Raw genomic sequence first — 16,892 nt, forward strand, 5'->3', positions numbered from 1 at the left:
AGAAAGAGAAGCAGTTAAGATCTAATCAGTCAATCTTGCTTTTAAATATTGCCTTGTTTTAAGTGTGTGTTCCTGGGGCTGCTGGGGAGTTGTTTTTGCAAATAAAATGAATGTCAATACATTTACACACATGAAAGATACTTCCAGAAGTAAGTCTTGGAAGCAAGAAAGCCTCTAAATTGGCAGTTTCAACATATGACTCTGTGTAATACTACTGCTGTCGCTAGGAGATAAAAATGTTATTTGAATATTACCCAATCAATTCATTCGCTGCATTTTCCAGTATTTGAGTCATGTGCTGCATAAGGATATTTTGGTCAGCAACACACTGCATACATGATGGTGGTCTCACAAGATTATAATGAAGCTGAAAAATTCCTATCATCTAAGGATGTTGTAGGCATCACAAAATCTTAGCACAACATATTACTCATGTTTATGGTGATGCTGATGTAAACAAATCTGATGCATTGCCAGTCATGTAAAAGGGCAACACACACAATTATACACAGTATATAATACTCAATAGTAATAACAAATGATTATGTTACTGGCTTATGTACTTACCACGGATACTTTTAAAAAAATTTTTTGTAGTTGTAGATGGACAGTATGCCTTTATTTTATTTGTTTATTTTTATGCAGTACTAAGGATCAAACCCAGTGCCTCACACATGTGAGGCAAGCACTCTGCCACTGAGCTAAAGCCCCAGCCCCCATACTATACTTTTTATTGTTATTTTAGAGTGTACCCCTTCTACTTATATAAAACAAAAGTTCATTGTAAAATAGCCTTGGACCAATCCTTCAGGTAAAAGCATTGTTACCAGAAGAGATGACTGTTCACACATGCTGTTGCCCCTGGAGACCTTCCAGTGGGACAGATGTGGATGTGGAAGACACTGATATTAATGATCCTAGTCTTGTGTGGGTTTGGGATGATGTGCATGCTTTTTGGTTTTTAACAAAAATTTTCAAAGGTAAAAATAGTAATAATAGAAAAATCTTATAGAACAAGGACATAAAGAATATTTTCATACGATTGTACCATGTGTTTATGTTTTAAGCTGTTATTATGAGAGTCAAGTTTAAAACTTAAAAATGTATAAAGTAAGACTGCTATAATTTGTTAATAAAGAAGGAAATTTTTAAATAAATTTGATATAGCTTAAGTGCAGTGTTCACAGTCTACAGTAATGTCCTTGGCCTTTATATTCTTTCACTATTCACTCAGAGAAAATTCCAGTTTTGAAAGCTCCATTCACAGTAAGTGTCTGATAAGGTATAGTATTTTTAAAAAAAAACTTTTATACCACATATTTACCATACTTTTATATGTTTGGATATGTTTAAAAACAAATACTCAGCAATGTTTTACAATTGCCTACAGTATTCAGTATAGTAACATGCTGTGCAGATTTGTAGCGTAGGAGTAATAGGCTATCCCATATAACTAGTTGTATATAGACTACACATCTAGGTTTTTGTAAGTATACTCTATGATGTTCATACAGCAATGAAATTACCTGATACATTTCTCAGAATATGCCCTTGTTAATATAGAAGCATGACTGTATTCACTAAAGTATATAAAAAAAGATGAAATATTTTCATTATTAAAAAAAATTAATTGGGCTGAGGTTGTGGCTCAGTGGTAGAGCACTCACCTAACATGTATGAGGCCCCGGGTTCAATCCTCAGCACCATATAAAATAAATAACTAAAAATAAAGGTATTGTGTCCAACTACAACTAAAAAATAAATAATAAAAAAAGTTAATTAGAACAGACTTTATATATAATCAGAGATATGATAAATTATTGTGTAATTGTGTATTAAGAATTGTAATAATAAATAAATAAATAAATAAATAAATAAATAAATAAATAAATGAGGCAAAAAGAAAGTTAATTGGTTTTCCAATGAAGAATATGTATTTTTTTATGAGTATCAGTATATATGAATACTATTTCCTTTTTGAGAAGAACTAGACCATATTAACCAAAGCCTAACTAATAAATTCTCCAAATTAAATAAAAAAGAAACCAATAAAACACTCAGTTGTATGAAAGAAAAAAAAAGTTAGTTTATATAAAGCAATATATGCCCTATGTTCAATATGATAATGCTTTTGGAAGCACTTTTAACAACTGAACCAACATCAAATGCAGAATAAGAGAAATTTTATCACCTCTAGATATTTATCACAAAGTAAAAATATCAAATAAAGTGATTATTTTATGTCTTAAATTACCATTGACAGAATAACTTAAAATATTAGTCTTATTTTTCACTTAAAAATATTTTTTAGAATTAGTTTGTATCAATGCTTCCTTGTTTTAATGATTTTTATTATAAAATATCTATAACAGGTCAGGTATGGTGGCAGGTTTCAGCTACTTGGAAAGCAGAAACAGGAGGATCACAAGTTTGAGGCCACTTTCAGCAACTTAGCAAAACCCTGTCTAAAAATAAAAAATAGAAAGGGCTGGTGATGTACTTCAGTGGTAAAATGCCCCTGGGTTAAATCCCCAGTACCAAAAAAAGGTGAGGGGAGAGGCTTGGTGCTGGGGATACAGCTCAGTAGTGAAGCATTTGCCTAGCAAGCACATGGCTGGCGATTCAATTCTTAATTCCACACACGCACACACAATCTATAACAGCAATCATTATTATATATAATTGAAATATTTAATCTCATTCAATATACTGGTTCATAGTAATAATAAACCATGCTTTTATTATCTTTTTTAAACGAAAAGAAATCCTTGGAACTTTTAGCATAATTCTAACACAGAAAAACTATTCACTGTTTATTCTTACTCCCTATATTTTAAGAACATCTAAATAAAATGGTATGAAAAATACAAAATAACTTATAATTTTAGAAATTTCAATTTTTTTCTATTCCTGAATTCCAGTGATTAACATCTGTTTGAAATTTGGAAACACTTCTATGATAACCAATAGATCCTCATGACATCCTTGGTATCTGGTGGATAGAAGGGGACTTTTTTCCTTATTTCCCAGATATTCTTGCCATGTCAAAATTGTATTTGCTTTATAGTAACAGCTCAGCTGAAGTCTCAGGTAGTATGGGTGTTAAGTCACACATATGTAAACCCAAAAGGTTGTCCACATTTCTGTCTAAAGCATTCATCTTCTGTCCCTAAAGGAGATCCTAATAAAATGTTTATTTATTCAGCATACACACACACACACACACACACACACACACACACACACACTTAGATTATTGAGGACCTCCTATATTACAGTGAGATTGTTAGGTACTGTTGATAAAAATAGAAATAAAACATAATTCCTGGTTGGAATAGAGCTCAGTGGCAGGACATTTGCCTAGCATGTACAAAGCCCTAGGTTTAATGCTCAGCACTGCACAAAATAAAATAAAATATAGTTCCTATTCTAACAATCTTAGTCTAGTAAACAATGTTTTTTTTTTTTAATTATGGGAAAAATTCAAATAGAGAAAATACAAAAAATAAATAACAGGTCGATCCCAATTGATACCCACAATCCTCCAATTGAACAAATATTAGTTTTCATTTTTTGCGGGTCCAGTCTTTTTATTTTATTGAAATAAAGCATTACAAAATTGACTGCTCTACCTCAATGCAGCTTCAGTCATGAATTCATGTAAATCTTTTCAATTCATATCTATGTAATATTTCTCTCACATATAGAAATAATTCATGCATGTTTTTGTTCATAAAGATGAGATTTTTCTGTACCTAATCTTCAATGCTTACCTGATAATTTTGTTCTAGTTCTATCCAGGCAAGTGTATTTATTTTAACAGCTTCATAATAATTTATTGACTATACCATAGCATTCCATCCATTTCACGACTAATGCACTTTTTTTTTCCATTACAAAAATATAAAATTGTCAGTGAACATCCATGAACCAATTCCTTATGCACATGTGTAAAAGTTTCCCTAGGGTAAGTATCCAGGAATAGAATTGCTAAATTATAGGAGTGTACATTTTCAGTTTTAATGTAGACTACCCAAATGATCTCCAAAATGGTTGCCCCACATCATTGAACAAACATTTATAGTGTAGCAGTAAAAACGGCAAAAACCTCTGCCTTAGTAGAGTTTATTTCTCAGTGGACAGTCAATGAACATAAGTATATTTTGCAATGCCCTGAAAAGTGATAAATACTCTTAAGAGAATGAAGGGTGCTGGGAAGTTGTCATTTTAAAGGGTGAAGGGTAGGCCTCACTAAGAAGTTAGTATTTTAGCAAAAGTTTGAAGGGTATGTGGTTTAAATGTTCCAGACAGAGGGAATATCTAATGCAAGAGAGGAGCTACCTGCCATGTGTGTTTGAGTAACCACAGGAAAGCCAGTGTGTCTGCACAGATGTGAGCTGCAGGGAGCAATGGTAGAAAATGAAACTAGTAACAGGAACCAGGTTGTCCTGGACCTTGCAGGCCATCAAATGTGAGCTTTCTATGGAGTGAAATGAGAGCCAGTTGAGGGTTTTAAGCAAAGGACTGACGTGATATTGACTTAGGCTTTTTTGTCTGCACTGCCTAACATAGCATCTGATATATTTCTGCCACACAACCAAGAAGACAAAGTTGCCATCCACTGCAATGAAGAAGACTGCAGGGTGAACAGGAAGGTGGGGAGAATTTAGTCTTGAATGTGTATCTGAGATGTCAATCGAGTTCTTTTCAGACCGTTAAAGGACTGGTTGGCTTTATTTCATTTTCATCTCTTTACACACTGATACTTCTATAAAATACAGTACAAATGGAAAACTGGAATAAAGACATTTTGAATATGAACCTCAATTTTCTTCATATATAACACAAAGAGACTCTACTGAATTGCTAAAAAGTTTTTAAGCACTTTCAATTTCTGCACTTCTTTTGTGGAATGGTAACAAATATTTCACGGGCTAGTGGACTAGTAACAAGTATTTCCTGGCAGGCACTGACCTGACTGACACACTCTGGTTAACTATGTGTTAGTCATCCAAGTGGAAATGCCTAGAAGACAGATAGATATTTAAATTTATATTTAATCATAACCAAAGGACAATAACAATGTCTTTAAATTCACTTTGCACAGAATTAAGATTCTGATTTAACAAGCATTCGCTAAATATATACCACATTTAAGGCACTATGTGGGCCTTTTTATGGCGATGTTATGTAAGAAGGACCAGATGAAGATCTATGGGCAATCTGGACAGGCTAATAATGGGTAATCTCTTCATATCCATCCTCAAAGGCTCATCTACCATTTATCTGATAGCAAGAGGGGGAAAATGGTTTCTGTTAATAAACATATGCTTGTTCTTTACATTTTAAATGATTTATTAAACACAATTTTCTAAACTATACAACTTTGAGGGAGCATACTGAACCGTTCAACATTTGGCTATGAAAACTGGGCAGACTCCGGGATGGGAGTATTGCTTTTTAATTGCACCTTATGACTTGGAACCTCACATGACAAAAATATTCACCACAGATTTTATTTCAAATCTGAAGCTGGGTTGAGAGAAGAATCAATTCTTCTATTTCCCAGCAAATGAGAGTTCCCTACAGAAACCTGAACTATTTGCAATTCATTTCAAAAATGACCTTTTGAAGAATTCCCCTATGGCAACAATGTGCTTGCTCCCACCCTTTATCTGTCTTGCTCTGAGGAGAGCATCATGATCCCAAATTTTTCAGATATAAAACTGAGATTTAAAGAATTTAATAGTTTAGGGCTGGGAATGTGGCTCAAGCGGTAACATGCTCGCCTGGCATGTGTGGGGCACTGGATTCGATCCTCAGCACCACATAAAAATAAAATAAAGATGTGTGTCCACCGAAAACTAAAAAAATAAATAAATAAATAAATTTAAAAAATAGTTTATATGATGCTGCTTATCTAAAAAGTGACAGATTTAGTCTTCAACACTATTTTCCCATTTTAAATCCAGTATTATTGTGTGTGTGTGTGTGTGTGTGTGTCCATCCCTGGTGGTAAGAATCACTAAGCATGTGGAATTGGTATTCACTGGCTGTCTGTGCCTGCTGATATTGTAGCACTATCACTGCCATACAGCAGGTCCCCCATCACCAACTCTTTCTGGGTTTAGGGAGATTCACCTACACTCACAGAGAAGTCCACTCTGCTACCACACAGCCCCATGTTTTTCTTCCTCAGCTTTTGAACTGCCCCACTGGAGATGTGTGCTTCAAATGGTCTGCAGAGATTCCCTTGTGGGAAGGGTCAGAAATTCTGGAGTCATCCAGGCCTGTACTCCTTAGTTTCAGTACACTTAAGCCATTCTCTGCATAAGTAGCAAGATTGCCTTTTTCCTCACTTTAGTGTTGAACATTTTCTAATTTCTCATTGGAGTTCTTTTTTTTTTATTTTTCCTCTCTCTAGAAATGCCACAATTGGTCCCTTTCTCCAACAGCTTAAGCTTTGTTCCCAGGTCAGACCATTCTGTTTGGTTTTCTCATTTCTATAGCTGAGCATTCTTCTCAGATGCTCCTTGGTTCCTCATGCACTAGACTGTGATATTTCTCCAAGCATTTTGAAAACATGTGGTCATTCCATTAGTTTAGGATTCAAACAATTACATTTCCATCTTTCTCACCTTTTCTCCCTCCAGGCATATTGGTGCAGAGAAACAAAACTTATTAAGGTTCCAAAACGGGGTTTTCCATCCCTAGTTTCTGTGCTAATTCTTTTAAAATACATATAATTAGTAGAAATCCGCCTCAGATCTAAGTTGTCAGATCATCTTCCATAAACCCAATCTGAAATTTATCTAAATGTCCCTAAGTTATCAAAAAAGTATTTTCAGTCCTGACTTCTTGACTCATTCAACCTCCATTCAATTAATAAAATTAAGAATAAATTTTAAAATATTTTTTGAGAGAGAGAGAGAGAATTTTTTAATATTTATTTTTTTAGTTTTCGGTGGACACAACATCTTTATTTTATTTTTATGTGGTGCAGAGGATGGAACCCAGCACCCCGTGCATGTCAGGCAAGCACGCTACCGCTTGAGCCACATCCCCAGTCCCAAAACTAAGTTTTATGTTTTATTTTTATGTTTCAGGCGAATTTAAATCAGCATCCCCTGGATGGAAGCATTCACTGTGACCATAGTGCAGTTTCATTTCTGAAAGTTTCATTTCTGAAAGTTCCCATGAAAGAACGGACGGTCAGTCAATCATGCATTTGTAACATGAAGAAATTTCTAAACATTTTCCATTTAATTTCTAACTTTCTTGACATGTGGCTTATGACTCATTCCCCCAAACATACATCCCCTTGGGATATCTCTAAAGAAAAGATGACAGAAGTGCTTGGTGTCTCATCTAAATCACAAGGTTATACTTCTCACTTCCTTATATCTGACTTCAGTGAATTATGACTATTTTTCAAGACAAATTCTTTAGAAGAATACAAAGAGGCTTTGATTAGCTCCTTCTAGGTCTGTTTTCAAGAACAGCCAATTAAATAACTAAGCATATTTTACCAAATATATCAGATGCTACTTTTGGCAGTGCAAATATAAAAGAATGAAACACTTTGCCACCCCTAATATTTTTAAAGGGAGACACCCATATAAACAAGCCATTGCAGCACAAGGTAATACTTACTCTAATTGATAAACAGAGGAAAAGGTGAAACAGCTTTACAGAGAATGTGATGTTTGAGTTTTGAAAATTAAAAAGGAGTTTATCAAGTAATGAAGACAAGGAAAGGCATATGGGTGGAGGTAGAGCTGGACAGAAATAAAGGGATGAGCAGATGTTTGTGAAAGGGAATGGCATTTTGGGGGAGCTATCAAGAGCCCTGTATAACTAAGGCCCTGGCTCCCACCCTGGAACACACCACTCCAGGGTTTGTCCAGTAGTACATCAGGAGCTGTGGAAAAGAATGGGATAAGTATGTCACAGTTGCCTTGCAATAATTTGTGTTTATCCAATTTAATATCAATTCTAGCTAATAGTGGTTTTATACATTTTTAAAAATTAAACATGAGGGATGGGGATATAGCTCAGTTGGTAGAGTGCTAGCCTAGCATGCACAAGGCCCTAGGTTCAATCCCCAGCACCATCCCCCCAAAAATAAATAAACATGAATACCTTGTGAAGCAGAATGTAAAAACCTCATGAATTCTTTATATAAAACTAATATATCAGTTGCAGAAATCTATTTCAATTTATAACCCCTCATCAGCCTACTACTAACCCATAATCCCTCTTTTCATGCCTTTCAGCTCTTAGGGGTCTTCAGTTGAGAAGCACTGGACTAAATGGGTTGCACTGGGAAGAGAGGAAGGAAGAGAGAAAAGTCTAACTACCTGTTTTTAAATGTATCATTCAGAACTCTGCATAGCACTTCATATGCCAGGTTGAGGATATTTAAGCAGGCTCAGCATTGAATCCCTGGTTTAGAACATTTCATGGCAACTTGGCAAATAAATGAGACAGGAGAAGATAGGACAATTCTAGACATTAGATGGTAGATAAGTCATACCTGAAATAAGGGAGACGTAGAAGATGGTTAAGAGGAGATGGATTATTAGAGAGAGATTTGCAAAAGAAAAGTTATAGGATTTAGTAATGTGTTGATTGTGAGCAATAGAAGGCAAGTTAGGGATGACTCAATTTTCTAATTTTGCCAACTATCACTGATAGACAGTGATGCTCTTACCTCAGGAAATAAAAAAGGAAAAATGTTTCTGAAAGATTTCTGAAAGATATCTGAAAGATAATGGATTGGCTTTGACTACATTGTGGTACGTACAGCATAGTAATAAATTAATTCACTCATTCAGTATCTTTATGTAGCAATTATTCAATATCAGGATATCAAACTAGAATATCAAACTAGACTGGTAGTTAGAAATGTCGGATAGTTAGTGAAAACTCAGGTCTGAAGTTTAGGCTGTGAATATAGAAATGATGGTCACGGATGCATTTAAAGGTGCTATTCTATACTGAGAGGAAAAATAAGATGCCAACACAGAATGAGGAAAGCACACAGAATGAGGAAACACGACTCAGGACTGAGATAGGGGAAAGTTAATCTTTCAGCATCAGGAGTAGAAGAGTCCAGGAAAAGGTTAACAATGTTTAGATAAGACTTCAGCCAAGATCATCTCCTCCCGTCCCTGTCCCCCTCCTCCTCCCCGTCCCCGTCCCCCTCCCCCTCCTTCCTCCCCTTCCCTCTCCCTTCCCCCTCCCCTCCTCCTCTCCCTCCTTCCTCCCCGTCCCCGTCCCCTCCCCCTCCTTCCTCCCCGTCCCCGTCCCCCTCCCCCTCCTTCCTCCCCTTCCCTCTCCCTTCCCCCTCCCCTCCTCCTCCCCCCTCCTCCTTCCCCCTCTTCCTCCTCCTCCCCCTCCTCCTTCCCCCTCTTCCTCCTCCTCCCCCTCCTCCTCCACCTCCTTTCATGATTCCTATAGTAAAATGTATCTGGATTTTGCAAGCAAATTCTTCTAAAATTGTAAAGAATCAACGTGATCTTTCTATGTATATTGTAAAATCTTTATTTAGGATTAAATGTCATTTATGTTACAAGCCTATAGCCTCTTCTCCAGTGTTTCATTCATATCGAATGTAAGAAAATTAATTCAGACCAATTATGGAAGTCAATTGCGTTGTTTTATTAAATTCTGCCAATTTACAAATTAGGGCAGTTATAATTAATTTTTTTAAGGAAAAGAGGGAAACTGTTCAGAGAGCTTGAGCTTCACTCTGAATCCCTTGGGTCTCATAATTACAAGATAAAATGATCCTTAGAGTTACTCAGGGATTCAAACGTTTCCACCCCTGAGATTCAGACATCCAGGACGAGTCAAACTCTATGAAAAACTTATTTTTCCAAGAGGAAACTATATTAACAGTTCTGGGACGCCCATGACACCCGGTTGAACCCAATTTCCTCTTCACACCTGAATTCTAAGACAGGTTCCTAGGAAGGCTTCAGCTCGCCAGAGAGGGGTTGCCAGGGCAGCTGTCCCAAGGGTTTCCTAAAGGGCAATTTCCATAAGCCCTTAGTCCCCCATCCTAGAGAGCTCACCCCACGAGGATTCTTGGTGGGTGCGAGGCTTGGATCGAGCCTGTGAGACCTGGCCACTGACGTAGAAACAGACCTAAATTGCTCAACCCTCCCGGTCAGTGTTAAACTGCGTACAACCCTCGCTTCCGTTAGGTGACGTCACAACCCAGCAACCAATCACAAGCCATCTCTAAAAGAAACTGTTGGAGAGCAAACACTGTATTGGTGATGATGCTTTGTCAATCTCAGCAGAGGAACCGCCTCTTCTCTCTTAGCAACGGATGCGTCCTGGCAACACCCGGCGAAGGAGCTGCGATTTGTACTCTTGGGATTTGTTTTTCTGAGAGAGGAGAGTCAAACTCCCATCTGCAGTTCTCGAAGGAGCTTTTCTCTGGAGTACGGCAAAGAGACTTCTTTCTCTTCAGTTTATCCATAACAGGTAAGGACAGCTCTGAACGAGAAAGGAGTGAAAAAAAGTTATTTTATTCACTCTTTCAAGGGAGTTCAGAAATATTTCTGCATTGCTGAGGTGAAGAATACAGATGAAAATAACAACAACAATAATAAAATAAGACTTTCACTGCTTTCAGAGAGAGCTTCCAACCTAGCCAAGCAGGCAAAGAAAGAGCAGTTAACGAGAACTTTGAGAGCAGGTATTGACTTGTCCACAGTTATATATCTTCAGTGACTATTACATTGCCTGACACATAGTAGACATTCAATAAATCATTGAATGAATGAATATTAAAAAAATGGCACGATCTTGGTTATTCAGGGTGGGGGAGGATCCAAGAAAAGACTAATGCTGGCTTTAGTAGTTAGATGACTTCAGGACTGTAAAATAAACAGGAAGATGAATGCAGATACAAACTTCTTGAAAGTAAGGACCCTACCTATTCCCCTAGGGATTATTTTACCTAGTAGTGAGTTTCTGCTAAAATACATTCTCTCTCCTTCCTCCCTAGTGTATGGTGAATGCTAAATGTTAAATAAATTCAAACAGCAATTTTTCAGGCAGTTCTGAGTGTGAGGCCTTCGGCTTTTGCAGAGGTCTGGCATAATTAACAATATACAGTGAGATTAGAATGTGTTAAAGAGAACAAGATTATTTTAGTCTGAGAGAAAGTCGGGGTAGCTTCAGAAAACTGGTCACATTGTGCCTAGTGGAACCTTAAAGGATGCACGTGGTGTGGATCAGAAATGGCTGGAGGGTAGGGTGTTCTCCAGACAGAGAGAGAGTGGGTGAGGGGGTGCAGGGAAGTACTAGAACTGTTTGAGATTGGATGGTAACCCTGTGAGGCTGGACAAGAACTGAAAAGGTGAGTGTGATGAGAAGACTGCGAAGGGTGTTGAAGGACATGTGTACAAGTTTGGACTCTATCCCATGGTGTAAAGTGTGATGTGCAGACCACCAGTGCAGGACTGCCTGGTACTGCTTTTAAAATTTCAGGGTCCCACAATCATTATAGGCCTACCGAATCAGAGGGTGAAATTTGCATTTCAAATTAGCTCCAGTTCAGAAAAGTGACTTGAAAAATAAGATTTGCATTTTAGGAACTGGAGTTCTGAAGGCAGGCCTTAGATGTTTGTTCCACTTAGCACACAGGCAGGAAGGTCAGCTAAGTGTCATGATCTAGATTAGAGGGTTGGGTAAAGGGGACTCTGTGGATGAAAAAAAAAAATTCTACACTGATGCTTTGGCATGCACCTTTAATCCCAGCAGTTTGGGAGGCTGAGGCAGGAGGATCACAAGTTCAAAGCCAGCCTCAGCAAAAGCGAGGCACTTAAGCAACTCAGTGAGACCCTGCCTCTAAATAAAATACAAAATAGGGCTGGGAATGTGGCTCAGTGGTCAAGTGCCCCTGCATTCAATACCCAGTACCAAAAAAAAAGGAATTTAAAAAATAAATATACATAAAATAAAAAAATTATATGTTTATTTTCACTAACTTAAATTAAATGTATTCATTTGGTAACAAACCACAGTAGTAATAGCAGGAACTGTAATTTTGTCACAAAAATAAATCATACCTCTTTTCATATTATAGATGTTACAGATATATTATTTATGCTCATTACAACCTCCAAAATTAAGGTGGTTGTTCGACTCACTGCTTGATCTTATTTAATGTGTTAATAAAGAAGCACATGAATTAACGAAGCATAGTTTTTCAAAATATATTAATGGCTAGATTTCAATATAGACTATCTCTCTTGTAACCTCACATTTTTATCTGATATATGAGCTTTACCATGCTGCCAAAGGGATTTATGGCACAAAATAGAAAAGGAGCTTTGGACTAGGAAGACATGTTGAAGGCAGGAACCAGAGGAAGCTGTGGAAAAGGAGGGCTGAGAATTCAGGAGACATTTTAATGAGCCCTAGTATTGAAGGGTGCCAGGACATTTCAAAGGATAAAGTGTTAAGACAGCATCTGCTTAAATGAGTGAATATTCAGTCTTGGAAAGAAAGCAAAATAGATACAGAGGGGAGGAAACAAGAGTAGTAGACAAAGGAAACATAGGTTATCTCCGAGGGGTGCATGTTTTGTACTTGTCAGAAGACAGCTGAAAGGCCCAGGAGAACCCTGAAGACTAATCAGGGTCTTAATGGAGATTTACAGACAAGCAGTTCTTGGAGACACATTTATCAAATTCCCAAGATGTTAGTCTCAAATTTTATTCTAAATATCTGTTTAAAAACATAAAAGATGGGAGGCAAGCATGATAAGTTTATAAATACTTTGGGATGAGAGGCTAATGACCTTAGATAAGGTCAGCTAATTGAAGAAGACTCAGAAAGGTAAAGTTTCTGAGGACCTAGATGAAGAAAAGATGCTATTGCAACAGGTCTTTTCAAATCAAGATCTGCTGGCAACAGGCCACAGATAAATATGGCAAAAAGATGGGCATAAGCAAACAGCTTGTGTGTATCACACAAAGAAGGTAAAGAAGAAATTGCGGCTATTTAAGTCACTGTGCTATGTCAGTTGTAATTTGCACCACATATTCCTTCATCTGCAGTAGTCATCCTCCTAAATAATAGAAGCATCTCAAGAGGATATAGTTATGGACAAGTCTGGAGAGTCAGCTTGGAACCACATCAAGGACAACTCTGAAGTCAGTGGAGCACCATCTTGGGTTTTGATCCACTTTTTGGAGGACTCATCCAATACCCAATTCGTCAGCTTCTGAAGTCTGTGGCTGTTAACCTAGATGATAGACAATGTGACCTTGGTACCTTGGTAGCAAGAAAGTACTCTAGAAGGGATGGATTAATTTATAATGACTATGAGTGGTTCAAACGTTGAAAATATTTTTTAACGAAATGCTTAACATTTCTCAGCGTTACCTTCTACAATTTCTGGTTGAAATCCAGTCAGCTCTAATGCTTTGAAAACCAATCATAACACAAATCCCTGGACATAACCTTTACTTTAGGGAGTAGATGAAATGAGATATCTCTTCTGTTATTATTAGTAAGTACAAATCAATTTCAGCTGGAAACAGGAAAAATGTGAACATTTCAGAGTAATCTCAGTAAAGCAATAAATGATATTGAAAATGTGTTCATAACCTTTTAATAATCAATTTAATGGAAAAATAAAATTTGGAAAGTATTATATAGCATGCTCAGTATATAAAATATGCACTTTTATGAAAAACTTCAGTAAGCCCAACTATAATTTAAAATCAGTATTTTTTATTTGAGTTTTTTTTTAAAAAAATAAAAATATTTATAAAAATAAACCTGAAAGAAGTGTACTTATTAAAAGTATGCAGACAGTATTATTCATTTGTTATAGGTACCTCCAACCAAAAGTGATTTGTTTTCTAGATATAATATTGGTGGGGTTTTTATTATTTGTAATTACTAAAATAAACTATGAGATTTTTCCTGAAACACAAATTCATTGTAAGATAGCTACTACCAAAGTTATTATTTTCTTTCCAGTTTTGACTATATTCACCAGTCTAATTTCAGCTAATGAATTTTCTATTTAGAAACTAAGACATGTTGCTTTTTAATTTAAAAGGCTTACGGCCTCTGAAAGACTACAGAACAACCTGATTCTCCCTTTACCCTTGGTCACTAGTCTATAATTTAGAGACAGAAGTTAATTAATATTTGTGAAAGTAGTAAATGAGCTATTCTGGTTAGGCAGCAGGCATTTATAATGTGTCTTCCAATTTTGTCAATTTACTGTTGGAAAACTGTTCCTCTACAAAAATTGAGATTCAATCAAAGTACACAGATTACTTAAAAGCAGCATTTGAAAAGAAATGGACACCTGTTTACCTTGAGTATTTTAGAGAATGATGGTATTAAACTGTTACCTAATTCAAACTTAATACTTCAGATCTTAGACTTCTGATCTACAGTGATGTATGAAAATAAATTTGTGTTGTTTAAAGTCATCAAGATTATGATAATTTGTTATGGCAGCAGTAAAAAACTAACACAGCATGCATACTAGAAATTCCATGGACCATTAGGCAAAAAACCTTTTGTCCAGACTGGAGACTCACAAAAAATGGCAGAAGGGAAGAGGAAACTAAGCAATCATTAATTCAACTTTTTAAAACAATTTTTCTAGTATGTTCACTATGCTAGTTTTACGGGTTATGCCAATGGAGATAAAGACATAATCCCCATCTTCACAATTTACAGAGACTAATTTCACATGCCCTCAACTCCTAATATTCCCTATTTCAATGAATAGCAACCCCATGCCTTCAATTTCTTAGGCAAAATTCACTAAAATCATCCTTTATCCCCTCCTCTCTCAGACCCTATATCAAGTCATCAGCAAATTTCATTAGCTCCACCTAAATAATACAACTAGAATCCAAATCATGATTTTATTTTAGGAGATGGAGTCTTGCTATACTGCCCAAGCTGGCTCCAAATTCCTAGTCTCAAGCTGGCCTTGAATTTCTGACCTCAAAGAGATTTTCCTGCCTCAGCCCTCAGAGTAGCTAGAACTATAGAGACATGCCACCAGGCTGACCCAACCATTTTTGTTCATCCCACTTTCTCCCTGATCTATGCTGCGATCATCTCTTCCACGAATTGTTGAAGGTCTCTCATTTGGATTCCTGCTTCAGCCCTCTCCTTGATGCAGTCTTAACACAGCGCACCTGCTCATAGTTAAAACGCAGGTCAGGTGGAGTAAAGCAGCTCCTCAGCTCCAAACCATCCAGTAGCTCCACAACTTGTTCACAGTGAAAGCTAAAGCTTCTGACCTAGCCCCCTGTGTGTATTATACAATTGTTCCCAATTATATTGTCCCCAACTCCTACCTCTCTTCCCTGTAAAAAGGACCATACATTCCTACCTATTGGCAAGCAGGCAGAATATCCCTCTCCCATCCCCAGAGTTGGCCCCATACTTTGCAAGGGCCCCTGGAACCTGAGCAGAAGGACAGGGTGCCAATGAAAAGAAGACTTTCCTTCTGGCTGTTTTATTAAATGTGCCAGGCAGCACTCCTGCCCTCAGAACGCTTCATACTTGCTTTTCCCTTGAATTAGAAACACTCTGTCTGTCTCCCCAAGATGTCTGCATTTTGGGCTTCCTCCATTCTCTGGGACTTTCTCCGGTGACACTTAGTGAGGCCTCCCCTGTCAGAGATTGTAAAATCATAGCTGCACCACTCCTGCACTTCCTTTCCCCTTCCTACTTTATTCTTCCTCTTAGCAACTGTCACCACCTAAATACTCACTATTGTGCTCCTTTATTTTTTTCATTTTCTGTCTCATCCTAAAATGCAAGCTTTATCAGGGCAAGCATTTTTTACCCCTATTTTGCTTATTTTGTCCAATGCTGTTTCCCTAATACCTAGGATAACCCCTTGTCCGTCCTAGTCAATAGATAATATGAGAAGGAATAGTGGTGACGGTGGTGGTGTTTGTGTATGTGTGTGTATGTGTGTGTGTATGTGTATGTGTGCATGCACACATGCCAGTGAGTGGTGTGCAAGATGAGGCTAGGTAGTGTTCATTTTTTGTGTATGCATTTTAAGCCAAATGCTCCTGAAATAGAAAATGGAGATAAGGAATTGATAAGTACACTGAAAAGAAATCTTTACAAAAAAGAGCTAGGTCCAAGGCCTGAAATTATGCTAAAACTGACAAGTAGGATAGAGAACATTTAGTCTGAAAAGTTGAAGCTGAGCTTTTTTTTTTTTTTTTGAAAAATATTTAAAAATTCAGATTTCTACATCATAATAATATAGTGATGATTAAATCATACATTGTGCCTTTCTATATGAAGACAATGATTTTAAATAATTTCATTTGTTTTTGTTTTATTTTGTAGTACTGAAGACTGAACCAAGGTCTGCCACTGAGCTACATCTTCAGTCCTTTTTTTCTTTTGAGACAGTCTTTCTAAGTTGATGAGGCTGCCCTAAAACATGCCATCCTCCTGCCTCAGCCTCCTGAGTCACTGGGATTATGGGTGTGTGCCACTGTACCCAACAAATAGTTTCATTTGTAATGAAACGTAAAAAACGGTTTCCAGTCTGAGGGACAATTTATTACAGAGAGAGCGCGGCCCTATAGCTGTACTGTAAGGGCTCACAGCCTGACCCACTGCCCACTGCTCTCTGTGTCCCCTCAGCAAAGTCATTGAACCTCTCAGGGCCTCTTTTCTCATCATAAAGTGGAGATAAAGATAGCAGTAATAATAAAATAAGGTTAAGATTAAGTTAAAAGTACCCATGAATTGCTTAAAAGCATGCCTTGCACGTAGTAAGTGCTCCACAACCACAAGCTATCATTATTACCATTTGAAAAGCGTATTGGGCAAAAATCTGAAGATAAAGATATTTA

At 37.0% G+C, this 16,892-nt stretch overlaps 1 protein-coding gene across 4 annotated transcripts in view; it reads left to right on the forward strand.

The window, feature by feature from the left end:
* The first annotated feature begins 10,355 nt into the window (after window positions 1-10,355).
* Window positions 10,356-16,892, forward strand: part of Dnai3 (dynein axonemal intermediate chain 3) — a 56,485-nt gene continuing 49,948 nt past the window's right edge. For 2 of the 4 annotated variants that reach the window (XM_058579010.1, XM_058579011.1), the window contains exons 1-2: window positions 10,356-10,497; window positions 16,378-16,518. In XM_058579010.1, coding sequence (XP_058434993.1) covers window positions 16,515-16,518 — 4 coding nt within the window. In that variant the 5' untranslated portion in view covers window positions 10,356-10,497; window positions 16,378-16,514. The remainder of the gene's footprint in view (window positions 10,498-16,377; window positions 16,519-16,892) is intronic. The other 2 variants (XM_046443263.2, XM_046443264.2) reach the window with 1 other exon arrangement.

Source organism: Marmota monax, unplaced genomic scaffold, assembly GCF_021218885.2.
Source record: "Marmota monax isolate L192 unplaced genomic scaffold, Marmota_monax_Labrador192_F-V1.1 WCK01_AAM20220418_F8-fsc00046, whole genome shotgun sequence".
Lineage (NCBI taxonomy): Eukaryota > Metazoa > Chordata > Mammalia > Rodentia > Sciuridae > Marmota > Marmota monax.